Raw genomic sequence first — 18399 nt, 5'->3', positions numbered from 1 at the left:
ACTTAGACATTCAGGAAAATACTGGGGAAAGTTTCACATCTGGTAAATTTAGGAGGTATTATATGAGGAATTGGGCTTCCAGGCGGTGCTAGCCACAAAGAACCTACCTGCCAATGCAAGAGAGGCAAGTTCGATCCCTGGGTCAGGAAGACTCCTTGGAAAAGCGCATGGCAACCCATTCTAGTATTCTTGCCTGGAAAATTCCATGGACAGAGGAGCCTAAAGGGCTATAGTCCATGGGGTTCTAAAGAGTTAGACACAACTGAAGCAACAGCGTGTATGCATGTATATAAGGAATTATGTTTTCTTAGCAGCAAGAAAAATTGAACAACAAAATGGAGATCTGTTTTTGTTTATTCCCAGGAAGAAAGCACAGAGCAAACACAAAGCCCTGAGGAAGCAGGGACCCGCGACTGCTTGGTTCCAGGCCCCCAAGGCTTAGCCGAGCACCCAGTGCTTCCACACCAGCTATGCGCCGGATGGAGGGAGTTTCACAAGAATGCGCCTCCAGAATTCAAGAGAACGGGAAACAAGGGGAAATGTCTATCAAGGGCGTCAAAGTACAGTTGATGTCACAGAAACCAGTGTTAGCAGAAAGGAGCAATTGCAGGGACACCGTCTGAAGAACCACTGTTGCGAGAGTTCAGTTTATGGACTCGCTGTGGGATTTCACTGAAATAAATGTGAGTCCTACGGTTACCCAATGCGAAAAATGAAGACTGGGTGACATCTCTAAGAAAAAGAGTTTAACAGGAGCCAATTAATATGCTGGAGATATATTCTGGAGGAAAGGATAGTGAGAAAATAAACTGGAAAACTAAATTAGATGAAGAGTAGGAAAAGCTCAGGACAGGTTTGGTAGTTGTCATGCTTTAATGGCATGCTGTTAATTGAGCAATTTATTGTATCTGTTTTACATTTTATTAGCTATTGATTTTTTAAAAACCATCCTCAAGTTGTGAAGTCTTATTTAAACTTTTATTTGTTTAATTTTTTTTAAAAGCGTTTAAAGTGATGCACTGCATCTCATAAAACATACTTGCATCCTAGGATAGGCAACAAAATTTTAAGTTAACTTGGGGGCGGGGTTGGTAATGTTTAATTTTTTTGTAATTATCAGGAGTAAGATACTTAAAAGGAAGATGGGATGGAGATTAATCACTGAGGATGAAACAAGTTCTATTATAAAGCTCAGTTCCTTGAATTAATTAATATTCATTTTAATCATCATTAAACAGAGGTATCTTCGTGTACTGCCAGTCAATGGTACTCAGATTTTTGAAAATGTTTTAATAGCTTGGGAATGAAGAGCATGTGTGAAATTCAGAACACAAATGAAAATGGGATAATACAAACAGCATGAAGTTCTTACGAGGCTGCTTCTGCCTTAAACCCTGTGCCCTGTTGTCTGAATGCCTTGTGTAAATTAACAGCCTGAGCAGAGGTCTCCACTGCTCCACCCCGAATCCTTCCAGGCCCGTTACTTAGCTTTAAAGGCGCCTCCTTCTCCCCAAATACCCACCCGTCCTTGCCTGAATACCTGGCCCTTCCTCAGCATCACCGTGCCTCAGCTCAGGTGGTACTGCCTCTGTGAAGCCAGCCTGCAACCTCACTCCCAGGTTCCCCCAGGACTGTAGTTGCTTATTTACTTGTGTCTCCCTTAGACTGACTGGAGAAGGAAATGGCAATCCAGTCCAGTACTGTTGCCTGGAAAATCTCACGGACGGAGCCTGGCAGGCTGCAGTCTACGGGGTCGCAAAGAGTCGGACACGACTGAGCGACTTCACTCCACTTCACTTCACTTCCCTTAGACTGAAAGCTGTGTGAGAGCAGACCCCACCTCCTTCTGGGCTGCCAACTGTGTGCTCAGTAGAGCCCACGTGCCGGCAGCTGGCCCATCATCAGCAAGCAATAAACACTCGATATTTGTTGAAGGGAGGGCCAGCACGAGGAGGCCTTGGTGGGCAGGTCAGCAGGGAGCCTCCCCCAGCAAAAGTGGACCATGCAGCAGACATCAAGACCCTGCAGCACCTACGCTTACCTGCCAGAAAGAAATGTGGCTGTCCGTGTTCGAGTAGGTGGCAAGATACCGTCCATCCGGGGCAAAGGCCACTGCGGTGATTGGTCCCTTGTGTCCATGGATTGTCTGAAATAAAATTGAGTTGTTCACTGTATGCACTGCACAGAACTACTGCACCTAAACATGCAAATACATTCAAAGTTGAACAAGTCATGCCATGGATACTAGAAACTGGTGTGTTCTTTATAAAGTTGCTGTTGTTCAGTCGCTAAGTCATGTCCGGCTCTTTGTGACCCCAAGAAGTGCAGCAGGCTATGCTTCCCTGCCCTTCACTTTCTCCCTGAGTTTGCTCAAACTCATGTCCACTGAGTCAAACTTAGCTTAGAAAAAGAGGAAAAGCAGCTGAAGTTCTCTCACTGATTCATCCAGGGGCTTTGACCTTGTTCTAGGGGGTCCACCTGCTTCCTACTTGGGAGGATATAGCATGAGTTCAAAGGAAGAGCAAATATTAACAGGCAAACCAATGTGTTCATCCACTTATGTCTATTTGAGGGAAGAATTTTACAATTAATTAGGAAAGTTAAAAAAACTGATCACCAAATCTATCCAGGAACTTCATCTGTAATGAAAAACAATCAGAGCTCTATCACATAACATCTCTGCTCTGGAAGGAGTCAAAAACAATCATTTCAACCCTTTAATAATTATACATTTTTCACATTTTATGCTTCATTTCCCCCCAATTATACTATGTTTAAATGCATATGGCCACAATTAGTACACATCCATGCACGCATGTGTTGGAGGTTTGAACACACATATAAATCAAATGCCATTAAAAACAAGTTAACAGGGATCATTTCGAGCCTCTGCCAAATAGCTATCATTGATTTAATCACAAATTGAAAAAAAAAAAGAATGATGTGGTATTTTAGACTCGGTCTCTGAGTAAAGGTCTTTACTAACAAAAAATTACACTCATGTCTAATGATATTAATAGTTACCGAAAATACTGGGATACTAAACAAATCAGCATAATACTGTATTAATGTATCTGCACAAACTATTAAAGGCTGTATCTTCATTACATGAACCAATATTCAGACTGGTTACAACTGGAGGCTGATTACCTCTCTTGGTCTAGAAAGGATGGGGAAATATGTTCCCTTAAACTAAGGCAAACCAGGAAGGTTTGTTTCCACTTGCATCTTGAGTCTCGGTGGGAGCAAGTTCACTGGGCAATTCAGCAGCCCCCTCCCGCCCTGCCTTCCACACCCAGACTGTAAATTTCAGTAGGACTCTCCTTACAGTTCACATCTGAGTGATGACAATGAGGAAAGGAGAAAGGAGACGGGGATGGGGGGACAAACGTGTCCCTCTGTGCTCTCAGCTTTTGCTCTTTCCTGTCATTAGACAAGGTGCTGTGGGGATCCAAAATGATGCCTGCTTTCCACACTCAGGAAAAAAATGCTGCACTGGTAGCACTGGGTTTTGGGCTGGCAGAGGACACTCTCTGCGTCAGACTGCCTGCCCTGCGTTTGGGCTCCACTGCTCACTGTGGGCCCTGGGACAAGTTATTTATGCTCCTTAACCTTGAGTGCACCCACGCCAACAAAGCAGAGACAATGACGATGATGGTGGTGGGGACAATGGCTGATGGTTCCTACCTTGAAGAGCTTTGTGAAGATTAAGCGAGTTCGCACATGCACAGCCCTCGGCACAATGCATTAGTCAGTTCAGTCGCTCAGTCGTGTCCGACTCTTTGCGACCCCATGAATCGCAGCACGCCAGGCCTCCCTGTCCATCACCAACTCCCGGAGTTCACTCAGACTCATGTCCATCAAGTCCGTGATGCCATCCAGCCATCTCATCCTCTGTCGTCCCTTTCTCCTCCTGCCCCCAATCCCTCCCAGCATCAGGGTCTTTTCCAATGAGTCAACTCTTCGCATGAGGCGGCCAAAGTACTGGAGTTTCAGCTTCAGCATCAGTCCTTTCAATGAATATTTGGGACTGATTTCCTTTAGGAATGGACTGGTTGGATCTCCTTGGAGTTCAAGGGACTCTCAATGATCTTCTCCAATACCACAGTTCAAAAGCATCAATTCTTCGGTCCTCAGCTTTCTTCACAGTCCAACTCTCACATCCATACATGACCACTGGAAAAACCACAGCCTTGACTAGACGGACCTTTGTTGGCAAAGTAGTGCATGGCACATAGTAATTCAATGAATACTCTTAATATTTGTGCTGCTCCTCTTTTAAAGATGACCAGATGTATATACTTGAAAGTTGCTAAGAGAGCAGATCTTAAATGTTCTCACCACAGAAAAAGAAATGGTGCTTGTGTGATGGGAGGGAGGTATTAGATAACACCAGGGGGGTAACCATATTGCAATATAGAAGTGTATCAAATCATCATGTTGTACACCTACACCTTAACCTCACAGGTTACATGTCAATTATATCTCAGGAATGCCAAAAGGAGACTAGACAAATGTAAGCAATCCCATAAATCAATTACTTGAGTACTCCATTTAATGAAAAAATAAAATAAATAAAGCCCTAATCATATATGAAACTAGATTATAGATATATTGGGTTTGGCCTGCAAAATGATTGTAAAATGTATTTTCTGAGCCTATACTCTAATTCATCAAACATCGTTTAAAATCAAGATTTCCAGCTTCTCTTGAAACAGCCCAGACTGCCTCCACTCTGGCCACCCTGGGCCCGTGTTTGCCCCTGATACCCTGGGCCAGGCTGAGCTGAGGGGGCCCTGTGGCCTTGGGGCCCTGTTGGCATTCGCTCTGATGTCACCAGTCCCAGCCCTGACTCAAGCGGGTCTGGGTACACAACACCCACTGCCTGGCCCCCTTATTTCCTGCCTGGTCCCTCACGGCATGTGATGCCACCTTCCTATTAAAAACACTTGATTCAACATAGCTTCTTCGATGCTCTGGGGTCTTGGTACGCATCTAAAGTGTGAGCACACTGAAAGCTCAGATGAAAGCTTGCCCTGCTGGCAAATACCCCCTCCCCAAAAGCCCAACTCCGTGCAGAGGTGGAGTCACCCCTCCTCCGGGAGTCTGGGCCCCTAAATCTCAACACAGAATGTCAAGCCTGCCTCGTTCCCATGAGCATCCTTCCTTAACCAGCAACCAGCATGTGTTCCAGAGGATGTGCCAGCCCGGCACCTCGCTGTGAGGCTGGCTAAGACGGCTCTGCAGAAAGCCAGGCACGCGGGCTCCTCCTGCTTCACATCTTATCTTCACGTGTGTGTTGAGTTGCTCAGTCACGTCTGACTCTGTGACCCTTTGGACTGTAGGCCGCCAGGCTCCTCTGTCCACGGGGTTTCCCAGGCAAGAACACTGGCCATTTCCTTCTCCAGGGGATCTTCCTGACTCAGGGATCAAACCCGCGTCTCCTGTGTCTCCTGCACTGCAGGCGGATTCTTCACCGCCTATTATATCTTCATCCTTTATAGTATTTAAAGTATCTACTTGAATACGTCTATGTCAGTTGAAGACACCCTTCATTATGTTATCTAGTGTCTCTAACAGAAGATCCTATGAATTAAATTCATCTTGGAATTGTCTGCTAGGAAGATATTTACCTTTTCAGATAAATTTTGTTGTTTTCTTTTATCATGCAATGATAAGTACATAATCTCACATGTACCTGCTTTTCTGCCAGGAAACTCAGAACTAAATTTGTGCTCATTTTAGCTGTCCAGTAATAAATACTTTCCTCCTCATTTCACTAATCACAGCCCTGTTTTCCTTTATTGTTGTTCTTGTCAAGGTTAGGTGCTAAGCTTAATGGGTTAGTTTCTTTAAAGTCTGTTTTGAACAAAGGCGGACTACATTTTAGATCAGAGCACATCAACACACACACACCCCAACCCAGATCCAGCTAGGTGCCCCTCAGGCTGTCTTTCAAAGCAACATAGAGAAAAACCACCGGGTACTGATGGCAGCATCAGCGGGTGGACAGACCTGTAGTTGTATAAGAAAGCAAGTACCACTCACGGTAGTTCAGGGAAGCTCACTGTTTTTAAATGGTCTGGTACATCTGGTGAGTTCATTACAATCTCAGCCTGAGAGACCTCCAGCCCCCAGTGCAATGGAAATGCTGCCACTGTCTTTTGTCCGGGGTCTCTGAACTTCTTCCAGACTGGTGCGGGCGCCCCCTGAGCTGACTTTAGCCTCTGATATCTTTTGCTGGGGGTCTCTGGACAATTCTCCTGGACCAGTGCAGGCACCCCCGGAGCTGACTTTAGCCTCCGATGTCTTTTGCTGGGGGGGTCTCTGAACCTCTCCTGGATCGGTGCGGGCACCCCCTGAGCTGACTTTAGCCTATGATGTCTTTTGCTGGGGGTCTCTGAACCTCTCCTGGACCAGTGCGGGCACCCCCTGAGCTGACTTTAGTCTCCGATGTCTTTTGCTGGGGGTCTCTGAACCTCTCCCGGACTGGTGTGGGTGCCCTCTGAGCTGACTGGGACCTCCCCTCCAGTACGATGCAGCTGTGTGCAGACGGCAGTGACTGCGAGAGCACTTTGTGATTCCGCACACTCAAGGGTTTGGGATTGTAAATGCTTGAGTAGAAAGAACCTTCTCCCCAAACAACAGGTTTTCAAACAAAAGGAGATCGGGCCTGCTTTTTAGATGTGGGTGAGTATCATAGCCCTTGCGATAGGTTTTGTCAGAGAAATTGCTGTCTTAAAAAGACAGAAATGGAATATAAAGAAATTAATCTAATTCAAGACGTTCTATGAACAATAAAATAAATCAAGCAATTATCCCTAGCAGGAGACAAGAATGTTGAACTGTTAAACACTCTCCCCCGCTTTTGCTTATAAAGAAAAGGAGCTGAGAAGCAGGATTAATATGGAACAACACTCGCACATGCCCAGCAGTTTTTAACAGGCACGTTCAGGGTGCTCAGCAAAGGAGTATAGTTAACCCTGTCATACAGGGCAGGAGAGACACGGACTTCCAAAATGATTTGGTCAGCATCGATACAAACTAGTACGGTCTAGAATATTCTCTAGAAAACTGCTGTCTCTTCCTGGACTTCTTGTTATTCAGCTTCCAAACGACAAATTGGAGAACCGAGACCAAAACGGAGGACTCGACTGCACCCAACTTGCTCTCATGAGGTACCGGTACAAGCGTGGCAGAGGCCTTGTGCTCAGGGTGAGAATGGATGACGCATCCCTCTGTGTACAGAGGCAGGAAGCAGCTGGAGACGGGCCAGATATACAGGGAAGTGGGTGCTGAGGAAGTGAGGATCAGCTCCAAGAAGGAGAGGTAACAGCGAAGACCTACAAATGCACACATTTTCCCAGCACGTGTGCTTAGTTGCTGGGTCATGTCTGGCTCTTCGGGACCCCATGGACTGCAGCCCGCCAGGCGCCTCTGTCTGTGGGATTCTCCAGGCAAGAATACTGGAGTAGGTTGCCATGCCCTCCTCCAGGGGATCTTCCCGACCCAGGGATGGAACCCAGGTCTCCAGCACTGCAGGTGGAGGGGAAGCCCTGCTGGTCCCTTAGTGCTAACAAACAACAGGCACTTCCCTGGGGGTCCTGGTGATGAAGACACCACACTCCTGCCAGAGGAGGCAAGGGTTCCATCCCCGGTTGGGGAACCAAGATCCCCGTGTGCTGCGTGGCTTGGCCAAAAAATAAAAACAAATAAACATACAACCATCAAAAACCAAACAATGCTAAGTGAGGTTCAGGGCGCGCTTGTGCCTGACACACCCACCAAACATTTGGCATCTCTTCCCGGCTGCAGGCACAGTCAGGAAAGGGTGGGTGAGGAAGCTGGAGCAGGGCTTGCTCTGTGTGCCTTTCTGACACCCCAGTACAGGCTGCTGACTTCCGGGCTGACTGGCAGGGAGAGACAGGGTCCGGGGACACAGAGACACCGCGCTGATGATGGCTTCGTTTGTTAGGCCAGGGAATGGCTCGTCAAGAAAAGGGCCATTTCCAAAGAGTTGACAAGTTAAGAATTAATTATGTTCAAGAAATAAAGCTCCCTCTTTCTTCTCTCTGAAGCAACCGATTTGTGAAAACCGTGTTAGGTACTCAACATTCACCAGCTTGAGGAGACAAATGATTTAGGCAGACGATAATGTATTTTCAGAAAGTCTCATCTACAGCCAATTAGAAGGCTGGAGTAAAATTTAAACTCCACTGTGAACTGAGCCTTCTGCTGCCTTTTTGTGGGTGGGATCTTACGGCTGAAAGACGTGGCCAACGACACTGAGAGGCCACCCATTCTTTTCTGTAGGTGGACAGGGCTGCCTTAAAGCAGGTTGGATGAAAATTCACTTTCTTTTTTTCCTTAAAAAAACTTTATTTTTATTTTTTAAAATATAAATTTATTTATTTTAATTGGAGGCTAATTACTTTACAATAGTGCATTGGTTTTGCCATACATCAACATGAATCCGCCACGGGTGTAGACGTGTACAAATCTCCCTCTCGAGAAGATTCCAAAGCTTCCCCTGAGGGCCCTTTTCTGTGTTTAATGGTGTGTGCCATCAGAAAAGTTTTCCTTTTTCAAATCTAAATCCAGAATGCTGTAGTGTGAGCCTGATTCCTCGGTTCCAGCCTCAGAAGAGATGAAGAACAGCTGGTCACCAAGCTTATGTTGGTTTTTTTTTTCTTTTTTCTTGGCAGCAAGGCATGCGGGGTCTTAGCTCCCCGACCAGGGATCAAACCCACACCTGCTGCAATGGAAGCCTGGAGTCTTAACCACTGGACCACCAGGGAAGCCCATGATCACCAGTCTTGGCATGGTAACTTTTCATAGACTTGAATGCTGTTACTGCAACTTGCTTCTTTTTTCCTTATTTATTATTTTTAGAATTAAAAAAAAAATTTAGTGACTATAATATAACCTTTGCCTTTCAGAGCTCATCTTCCAACTCTTAGAATAATTTCTGTAGATTTTCCTTAAACTTTCTCCAAGCTTTCAAATAGTGACCTCATCGAGCTGGATAGTATTGTAAAGGTCAGCCACATCCTCAAAATGTGGGACTACAAAACTGGACTGAGTGCTGGAACTGGGCAACTGGCTGTCATCAGAGTTGCTTATCACACCACCCAGGAGGCCAGGACTATGCTTAATTTTACCACAAAACTGCAGCTGGCTCCAAAAGCTGGTAAAGTTGTTGGCACGCAGGTGCCTGATGCCCAGAGCCCTCACACGTGTGGGGAGAGGCAGAGTCCCCGAGCCCATGGCAACCGTGGCAGACGAAGGAAAATGAGGGGCCCGGCTCGCTCTCACTGGGGACACAAAATACAGAAACCAGAAGAACTGACTAGAATGAGTGGATGGGAAATGCAGGCCGAACGCGTGCTGGCGCTGGAGACAGCCCAGCGTCTCTTGCTGGCTGTCTGCTCTGCTGCGGTGTAAGCGTGTTCACCTAGATGCGGCCCTTGGCGGTTCTACAGTGATTTTGAACAGAGATTTGAGGGTTGAAAATGGGTTATCTCTATAATTTGTTTTCTTGATGGAGGGCTGAGCCGATGCTGTATTTTTTTTTTTCTTTCACATTATGCCAACTGTATATTAAGAGAGTCAAGCCACTGTGGCATTTTTCAATCCAACAGGTACTGGAACGATTCAATTGGAAAGAATATACATTTAGGGCAAAAGAAAAGCAGATTTGGTATCATTTTAACATCTTAATGGAAAATAGATCTAAGGAGAAATATAATAAAAGTCTGCTATCTTAAGTTTTCTTATAAGATGAAATGCCTCAAGTAAACAGACTCTGTTCCCTAAAACAGCTGCAGCATTTACTGTACATTTTCAGTTACTGAGAGCTACTTCAGTGTCACTTGGGGATAAACTGACAGACACTGACGAATTAAAGGTGTTTTTGATATCTACATATTGGCAATCCTTAAGACATGGGCAATAGTTTTTGAAACTTCTTTGTGGATGATTATAACCAACATGTATGTGTATAACACACTTTTCCAGGAATAGTGAGACTCAATAAACACTCAAGATTGCTTCACTACTGTAATTTAGGCATTAGTAAGAAGTTCAGAATTTTAGGATACTGAGGCTGTTTTCACTCATATCAGCTGTACATTATCAAAATTAAATTTAAAAAGGCAGATCTACAAATGAACAAATAAAGTGACCATTAACATCAACAGTTGTTTTCCAATCTTAAAATATTGTAGCCATCATAACAGCAATTTCTATGAAAAGAATTATGTACTGGTTTTTGGGGGCTATTCCCTTCTAGTCAACTGAGGAACTTTTTCAGATTCAAATAAATCTTCTGTAAGCCTCATCGTTTCTGTCTGACTCTTTCTTCCTCTTTTTTGTTACAGATAATGAGGAGGTGACCACATGTGCACCTGCACACAAACACACACCCCTCTTCTGGTTTAATAGAGCAAGTATTTTCAGGATAAAGTCATTTAAAAACACCAACTTAGAAAGATATGTCCTTTCTTTATGTGCTAAAATGATCAATTTTATAGAAATATCCTTTGAAAATTATGTTTGCCAAAAATCCCAAACATCACAAACTTGCAATTATTTTGTAACATGATCGCCACCATTTCTTGGCTAATAAAATGATGGTAGTATGTTTGGACTGTGTTTGTGTGAGACTCTCAAGCTACAACAACAGAATAAAGAAAAGGTACACACATAATTCCAACCATAACATTTTTTCTTACATGTTAACACTTTAAATAGTCATATTTAAAGATTATTTATGGATCCTCAAACACTGAGTGCCTATATGATTTAGATAAATGTGCTTCAGGTTCAAATAAAAGGGATAGTGAATGAATTAATTTTATCAACTATTCACACTGCTGGTATGAAATAATTCTAAGACATTTATTAAAGTATAACTTTCTGTAGCTTTTAAAATACACTAATATTTTCTATAGATCTCACACCCAAAGCTAAATATTTTTGATCATACTTTAAATATACTTCTATTCAAATATATACTAGAAGTCTTAAAATGAACAAACTTTTGCCTTTTTATTCTCAGACTATGAAAATTCTGTTAAAAAAAAAGAAATTCTGTTGTTAAATATTAAAAGGATTCCTGAGAAATTAGGCCAGCATAAAACGGTTATGTAAATTTTCAAAGAAGATAGAGGAGAGTATATTGTTAAAGCTAATACTATGCCACTTAGAGTTCCTTGCAAGACTCCAAGCCCTTCCACAGCAGCCTTCAGTAGACACACAGGAGCCGGTGGGGACAGCAATCGCATCACAGAGGAAACGTCCATCCAGATGGACCTCAGCATTTCTGTGGGTTCTGATTCGGGTCAAGGTGAACACAGATGGTTTTGGCTACAGCTTCACGATAAGGCCTTCACATACCTGCCCTCCTGACTCTCTGTGGCCTGGTACAGGGCACGCTGACACAAAACTGCCTTACGCAGAATGCACTAATATGGAATTTATTTTTTAAAATCACATTTCAAAAGAACCTAATATTTTCATCCTTCCAAAAAGAGAAATGACTTGAAAGTGTTAAAGAAACCTAAAGCATTATATACATTTCTAAAATTCATACATGTATCAACCAATATGTTATTGTATCTTCTGGCTCATACTTGCTTCTGAGATTGAGAGTATATACACTAATACACAATACAGGTTCAGGAATTTTATACTTTTATGGGTGGTTTTTATGCTTCTTTAACTTATTAAAACAGAAAATCAGATTAGTCTGGAACATAACCTAATTAATTAGGTTATTAATTACAAGGTCTATTTCTTTAAGTCAAGAGATGCAAAATTAGAACACTATAAAATCATCCTCCTATCTCTGATGTATCATTCCATATTTGCAATATTAAAATAGTAATAAAACAATACAATAATATATGTAGGATTTTTTTTTTCACAGAGCAATTGCGTTTGAAATTATTCCCCAGTAGTTACTAAGGCCAAATAACACTGATACTACTTGTTAGTCCTGACTTATTCTCAGACTACCTCACGTTTACCTAATGGATTAAAGTTGATCCTTGTTGGTTTTAGAAGTGGGCAAAATGTTCTGAGACACAATTTGCTTATTTGTAAAAATAAGTATGATATCTGTTTTTCCTAACTCACCGGATTTAATATTCTTAGGAGAAATGCACAACAAGTTTAAAATGTTTATCAAGAGCTTATTATGTTCTAGGACCTGTGTTAGATATCAGTAGAAAGATGAGATATGACCCCTGATCATGAAGTGAGGAGGAGAGGAGGACAGGTTGCCAGTAAGCAACCAGAATGTAATACAAGAACTGGCATGCCAGAATGTGAGTACAGTGGCATGGAGACAGAGGAATAAGCAGCAGTTTCCGTTCAAGGGCAGGAGGTGTCAGAATGAGGTGCGGTGACAAGGTGGTGGAGAGGTCTTTAACGGAGCAGCCGGCCTGCAGGGCAAGACTCAACGCCAGCAGGTGACTGTGGACAGACCTGGGAGAGGGCCAGGAAACGCTGAGCACCCTCTGTCCCTCTGCCAGCGGAACCGTGAGAAGCTGGAGGGACATGAGAGGGCTTTGGAGATGAGGGAAGAAGCCAGCTGTGGCCAGGTGATAAACCACCTGTTGGTTGTGCTAAGAACTTGGACTTGGTTTATAGCTCCAAACTCCACAGGGAGTCTCCCGAAGTTTCTAAATAAGGGGATAGTCAGATCAGACCAGTTTTAGGAAAACTCTGGCAGAGAGAAGGGAGAGAAATTAGGAAAAAAGGAATGAGTGGCAGGCAAATACAGCAGGTAAGTTAGGAGTTGAAAGAAGATCGGGATGTGGGCAGGAAGAGATGTCCAGCTGGACGGGTGGTGATGCTGTTTCCTGGACAGGGAAGCATAAGAGAAAGAAAGTGCTCTAAAAGCACTTAGCGGGGAGGGAAAGAGTCCGTGGGATGTCATCTGGGGGAAATAACGAGCTGAGTTTGGGACATGTAGGTATGACTGTGGAGGACTTGAGTAAGTAGTTAGAAATACGTCAGAAAATTAGAAAGAAAAATGTGGAACTCAGGACAAGCAAGATATATGGAAAGGAGAGACAGATTTGGGAGTTGTTAGCACACAGACACACGTTGAAGGCATACATCCTACACTTGGCACTGTTCCTGGCACATGCCAGTCTCTCCATGAACATCTGTTAAATGCTTGAGTGTAAGGGGCTGAGATAACCCATGAAGAGCAGGCAGAGTGAAAAGATGTGGCTGAAATGACAGAGGACACTACCACTTAAGGGGTGGGCAGAAAAGAAAGGGCTGGTTTATTTTACAATTTGTAGACTTGAAGTCTCAAAGTTTTTAGCTAATATTTTAAAATGAAAGCCTTCAAAGTTGTCCCCAGCATACAAGTCACTTTTTAGGTAGATTATTTTGTGATGATTCACTGAAGTTAATACTTAACAAAATTGCTTTGAAGTTTGATAATATCTTATCTTTTAAAAAATCACCCTTTATCAAGTAGTAATTATTTAACTCAGATCAGGAAATAATTTATTAAAAAGGCAAGTTGCTAGGATCAAAAGCATATATTTGAATTAGAATTGAACTTCTAATTCCAAATGACCGGTACTAATTAACTGATAACACTGACAGTCCCATTTCTGTAATTTTAACTTTGTTTAAATTTCATCAGTTATCCATAAATATTGATATTTTAGAAAGGTCATTATATAATAGGGCTAATAGACTTCTTTGAATATAATTATATAAAAAAGATATACTATTAAAGGGAAAGACAAAAGGGATTTTAAAATGGAACTTGTTTCGTCTTTGCATATGTGAGTGTATGCAAATATACACACATATGTATTTGGTTACTCACTTTGATATACAGATCCTTTTCAAAAATGAAAGGAGAAATATTTTAATCAAGCTAATGATTTATAAAGACTCATATTAATGATCATAGTCACCAATTTTGTTCTGATAGAACTTTCACTGATTTACTAGATTCATAAACTAGAATCAATACAAGATATATCAGACAATTTACCACTGATTATAGGGCTTCCCAGGTGATGCTAGTGGTAAAGAATCTGCCTGCCAATGCAAGAGTCACAGGTTTGATCCCTGGGTTGGGAAGATCTCCTGGAGGAAGAAAATGGCAACCCACTCCAGTATTCTTGCCTGAAAAATTTCATGGACAAGAGGAGCCTGGTGGGCTACAGTCCATGGGGTTGCAAAGATCTGTGGGGTCACAAAGAGTTGGATGCTACTGAGCACATAGTCATACAATGCATACATAGGCAAGCATTCCCTATAGTTAGGTCAAAGCAAATTCACTTATATGAAAAGGAAAATGAATTAAATATCCTCTTGCTGAGAATAAGCTCTATAGGAATATTCATTTGATACCCCTAGAGTGGGAGATATGCTGCTTGAAACCTTTTGTATCTTTAATGCAATAACACTGCCTAATGATAAGGCAAACTAAAAGGCCAATTCATTATAAAATCCAATATTTGGACCATCAAACTCTTTAGCACTTAATAAGCAATTAATAATTGTCAATGAAAAAATGTTTTTGTAACACAAGGTGAAAATCAATACTACTAGCCCACTTGTTGCCCTCTCCAGCACTGACGAGCTACCCAGATCACTATAAGTCCTTAAGGGAAACAACTGTTTTGATGGTTTAATTTATTCTCTTCACAAGCAAACATGAATTATATGAAGCTCTGTTTCTAACTCAGAATGTGCTTTGTTACTAATCTGCTTATAACTGCTATTATGTATGTAATGCACAGATGTGTGCCTTAAAATAGTATTCTATTCCTTATAACAGATACTATTAAAAGCATACTTAATGGTATACATACTAATTTTATCCACTGAGCAAAACTGAGCAAAAGCATATAAACCTCAAGCAAAAGCCTTCAAGCCTTCCGTTTATTACAATACTTTGTTTTTAGGAGTAAATATATAAAGAAGGCAGTTTGGACACATGTCTGAAGGCTTAATAGATTATACATATGAACTCTGCAAAAATGGTTTTTAACAGGTGTATGATTTTTATTTTGGATGGTTATTTTTTTTTTTAAAGAGTAACACACAAAAAAAGGAAGTGAAGAATTACCTATAACTTCACCACTCTTTTTTAAGTACCTGTTATAAAACTGAAACCCTACCCAACTATTTTTCACTAATCAGGTGCCATGCCTCAGAAGAACTACCATGAGCCCTTTGGGATGCATCCTTCCAGACTTTCTATTAGCTTGTCTTTGAAATCATAAAGTTTATCAGCTTTTCTTTTCTTAGTATGAAACATCTGCTATCCCTCTACATTATTTTTTTATAAAGATATTTGTTCAGAGATGAGACTTGTTGGATCATTTTAAATGCTTAAATAGTGCCCCACGTGACAAGTGTATGCCCACCCCCCAACTTCTGTTTTTTAAAAAAGAGAGAAACGCTATTTAACACATTTAGTTCCTTCTATAGCTTGGAAAAGACAGAGACTCACCAATCATTTTTGTAAAACAATAAAATAAATAAAAGGCAGGTGTGCTCTTTCAAAGGGGAAGCTTCTTTCAAAAGGCAATAATATGGCTGAAGAAACATTTAAAAAATAGCATTTTGAGAGTTGGACCATAAAGAAGGCTGAGTGTCAAAGTATTGATGGTTTTGAATTGTGGTGCTGGAGGAGACTCCTGAAAGTCCCTTGGACAGTAAGGAAATCAAACCATCAATCTTAAAGGAAATCAACCCTGAATATTCATTGGATGGACTGATCCTGAAGCTGAAGCTCAGTACTTTGGCCTCCTGATGCAAAGAGCCACCCTGGAAAAGACTCTACTGCTGTGAAGGATTGAGGGATGGAGGAGAAGGGGACGACAGAGGATGAGATGCTTGGATGGCATCACCGACCCAATGCAAATGAGTTTGAGCAAACTCCAGGAGGTGGAAGGACAGGGAGGCCTGGCGTGCAGCAGTCCATGGGGTCACAAAGAGTCAGACTTGACTTAGCGACTGAACAACAACACTTTCATGGTGAATGTTTCATTAACAGTCAATTGAGATAGATATTTAGATACGGCATTGTAGAATAAGACTGCACTAAAAATCATAGGTTTTAAACTTCTCATTATTCAGGAGTCAGAGTTTAAAACTGCTTTAACACTAACTTACACTACTGAGCAAACAACCAGTCAGCCTGAGAACACTCTTAAAACCATCTTCACAGTGAAGGTTTGAGTTAATAGAGAATAGAAAAGTCCATTTCTGGATCTTTGGCAAGTTTAAAATTTCATGAGAATTCGGATTCATACTTCCAGTTTTACATATGAAAAAGTCAGAGTCCAAAGTCAGTCAACGGTACACACAAGGTGAAAATAAATTAATACTGTGAGAACTTCTTTGCGTTTTAAATTCCTGAGATTAATTTTGCATTAAAATATAAGAAATAATAAATCATTCTATTTGTAGTTTGTACATTCAAGACAGGCTGTGTCATTCCATGTTATTCCACATGCAATCTAGACACTTTTTAAATTTTTAATGATCACACGCTGGGAGAAACTTTCACGTGCAGGCTGTTGCAGTAGTATTTCCAAAAAGGTAGTCATTAAATAACAGGTTTGGAATTCTGTTGTTTAGAACTCAGAACACAATTATCTACAGAAACAATGCAACAAAAAACAGATTTCCAGGCCAGCTTCCAAAAGTCTATAGAATTCTTACTGTTGCAGAATTTGCAGGGCCAGCTCAATCTCCTAAGCACTATTTATAACAGTTTCTCTGAGAAAAGCATTTCAAGGTCCAAGTCAGACACTAGGTACCTAATTAGCTACTGTAGATACCAGACTCTTATAAGTTCTAATATCTTTACATATATAGAGGGCATATGTATGCAAAGCCAAGCAGGAATATATGTGGGATGTCAGGGCAAAGTATGCGCTTACCTGTCTTAAACCCCTGGACACTGGACTTCCCCAGAGTTGACATTCCTTTTTCTGCCCCTCTATATGCAGGCTCTGTGGTATTGCTAATGACGACCTTCAAGGGACTAATGCCAACACATGCCTCCCAGGACTGCTGCTGCCAGGACCACTGTTCCCACTGCAGGCCACTGCCAGCCCATGCCTCCACAGGAGACCCTCAAACACTCAAAGGCGGGGCTGACTCAGCGTCCTGGGAGGTCAATGCTCCTTCCCCCTGGTTCCCAGTGGGCACAAAGGCTTTGTCTGTGCCCTCTAAGAGTCGAGGGGTTTGGTTGGGAGTCACATTCCAGTAGGACTTAAGCTATGAGATTATATTAAGAAACCGTGGAGATTTTCTGGGCAATGATCACGAGTGATTATGTGGTGTGGTGGTGGTGGTGCGGGGGGTCAGTGTGTCTGTGTGTGTTTATGTGTATGCTGGGGTGAAGTAGGGGACAGCAAGTGCTCCATGCAGAGTGTAATATAATCACAAGACTGAAAGAAAGAGAGAGTGTACATTGTAAGAAAAACTAAAAAGTCTTCAGAATGATTAGGACTTACGGTAGAAGGGATGGCATGGAGAAAGATAAACATGGATGGAGAATAAGGCTGAAGACAGACCACGAAGAGCCCTGGGATTTTCAGTGAATATACACTAACTGTGAACACATACTGTAACAGGGACGTTTAAACCCAGCAATAACATTTAAAAAAATATTTACTAAAAGACATTGTGAGATCTAAACCATCACTGTTTACATACAATTGACTTTCACAAATATAGCTGTTTATAGATTCATATATTTTTAACAGTGGTCACATAGGGATGTGAGAGTTGGACTATAAAGAAAGCTGAGCACCGAATAATTGATGCTTTTGAACTGTGGTGCTGGAGAAGACTCTTGAGAGTCCCTTGGACTGCAAGGAGATCCAACCAGTCCACCCTAAAGGAAATCAGTCCTGAATATTCATTGGAAGGACTGACGCTGAAGCTGAAACTCCAATACTTTGGCCACCTGATGCAAAGAACTGACTCATTGGAAGACACTGATGCTGGGAAAGACTGAAGGCGGGAGGAGAAGGGGATGACAGAGGATGAGATGGTTGGATGGCATCACCGACTCGATGGACATGAGTTTGAGAAAGCTCCGGGAGTTGGTGATTGACAAGGAGGCCTGGCGTGCTGCAGTCCATGGGTTTGCAAAGAGTCGGACACGACTGAGTGACTGAACTGAACTGAATAAACCTTTAGATACTAGATTCGTATCTAAACAATTCATCTCTAAACTTAGATTCGTATGATATAAGATTCATAACTAAAATGACCATGGTTTTGGTCACAATATTTAGATAAGTATGGTTTAGTTTTGGGGAAAAAATGGTAAATAACTTGATCATTTTCTCCCAGAATAATATCAGAATACTTATTTAAGTGTAACTAACA

At 42.0% G+C, this 18399-nt stretch overlaps 1 protein-coding gene across 6 annotated transcripts in view; it reads right to left on the bottom strand.

Annotated features, from left to right (window-relative positions):
- WDR7 (WD repeat domain 7) overlaps nt 1–18399 on the bottom strand; it is a 354635-nt gene that overhangs the window by 9815 nt on the left and 326421 nt on the right. For 4 of the 6 annotated variants that reach the window (XM_069568596.1, XM_069568597.1, XM_069568599.1 and 1 more), the window contains one exon: nt 2042–2146. In XM_069568596.1, the coding sequence (XP_069424697.1) occupies nt 2042–2146 (105 nt within the window). Of the gene's footprint in view, nt 1–107; nt 194–2041; nt 2147–18399 lie in introns of all 6 variants that reach the window. The other 2 variants (XM_069568598.1, XM_069568600.1) reach the window with 1 other exon arrangement.

Source organism: Ovis canadensis, chromosome 23, assembly GCF_042477335.2.
Source record: "Ovis canadensis isolate MfBH-ARS-UI-01 breed Bighorn chromosome 23, ARS-UI_OviCan_v2, whole genome shotgun sequence".
In the NCBI taxonomy this organism is placed as follows: domain Eukaryota; kingdom Metazoa; phylum Chordata; class Mammalia; order Artiodactyla; family Bovidae; genus Ovis; species Ovis canadensis.
The sequence above is the reverse complement of the archived record's forward strand: the minus strand, read 5'-3'. Positions and strand labels throughout refer to the sequence as shown.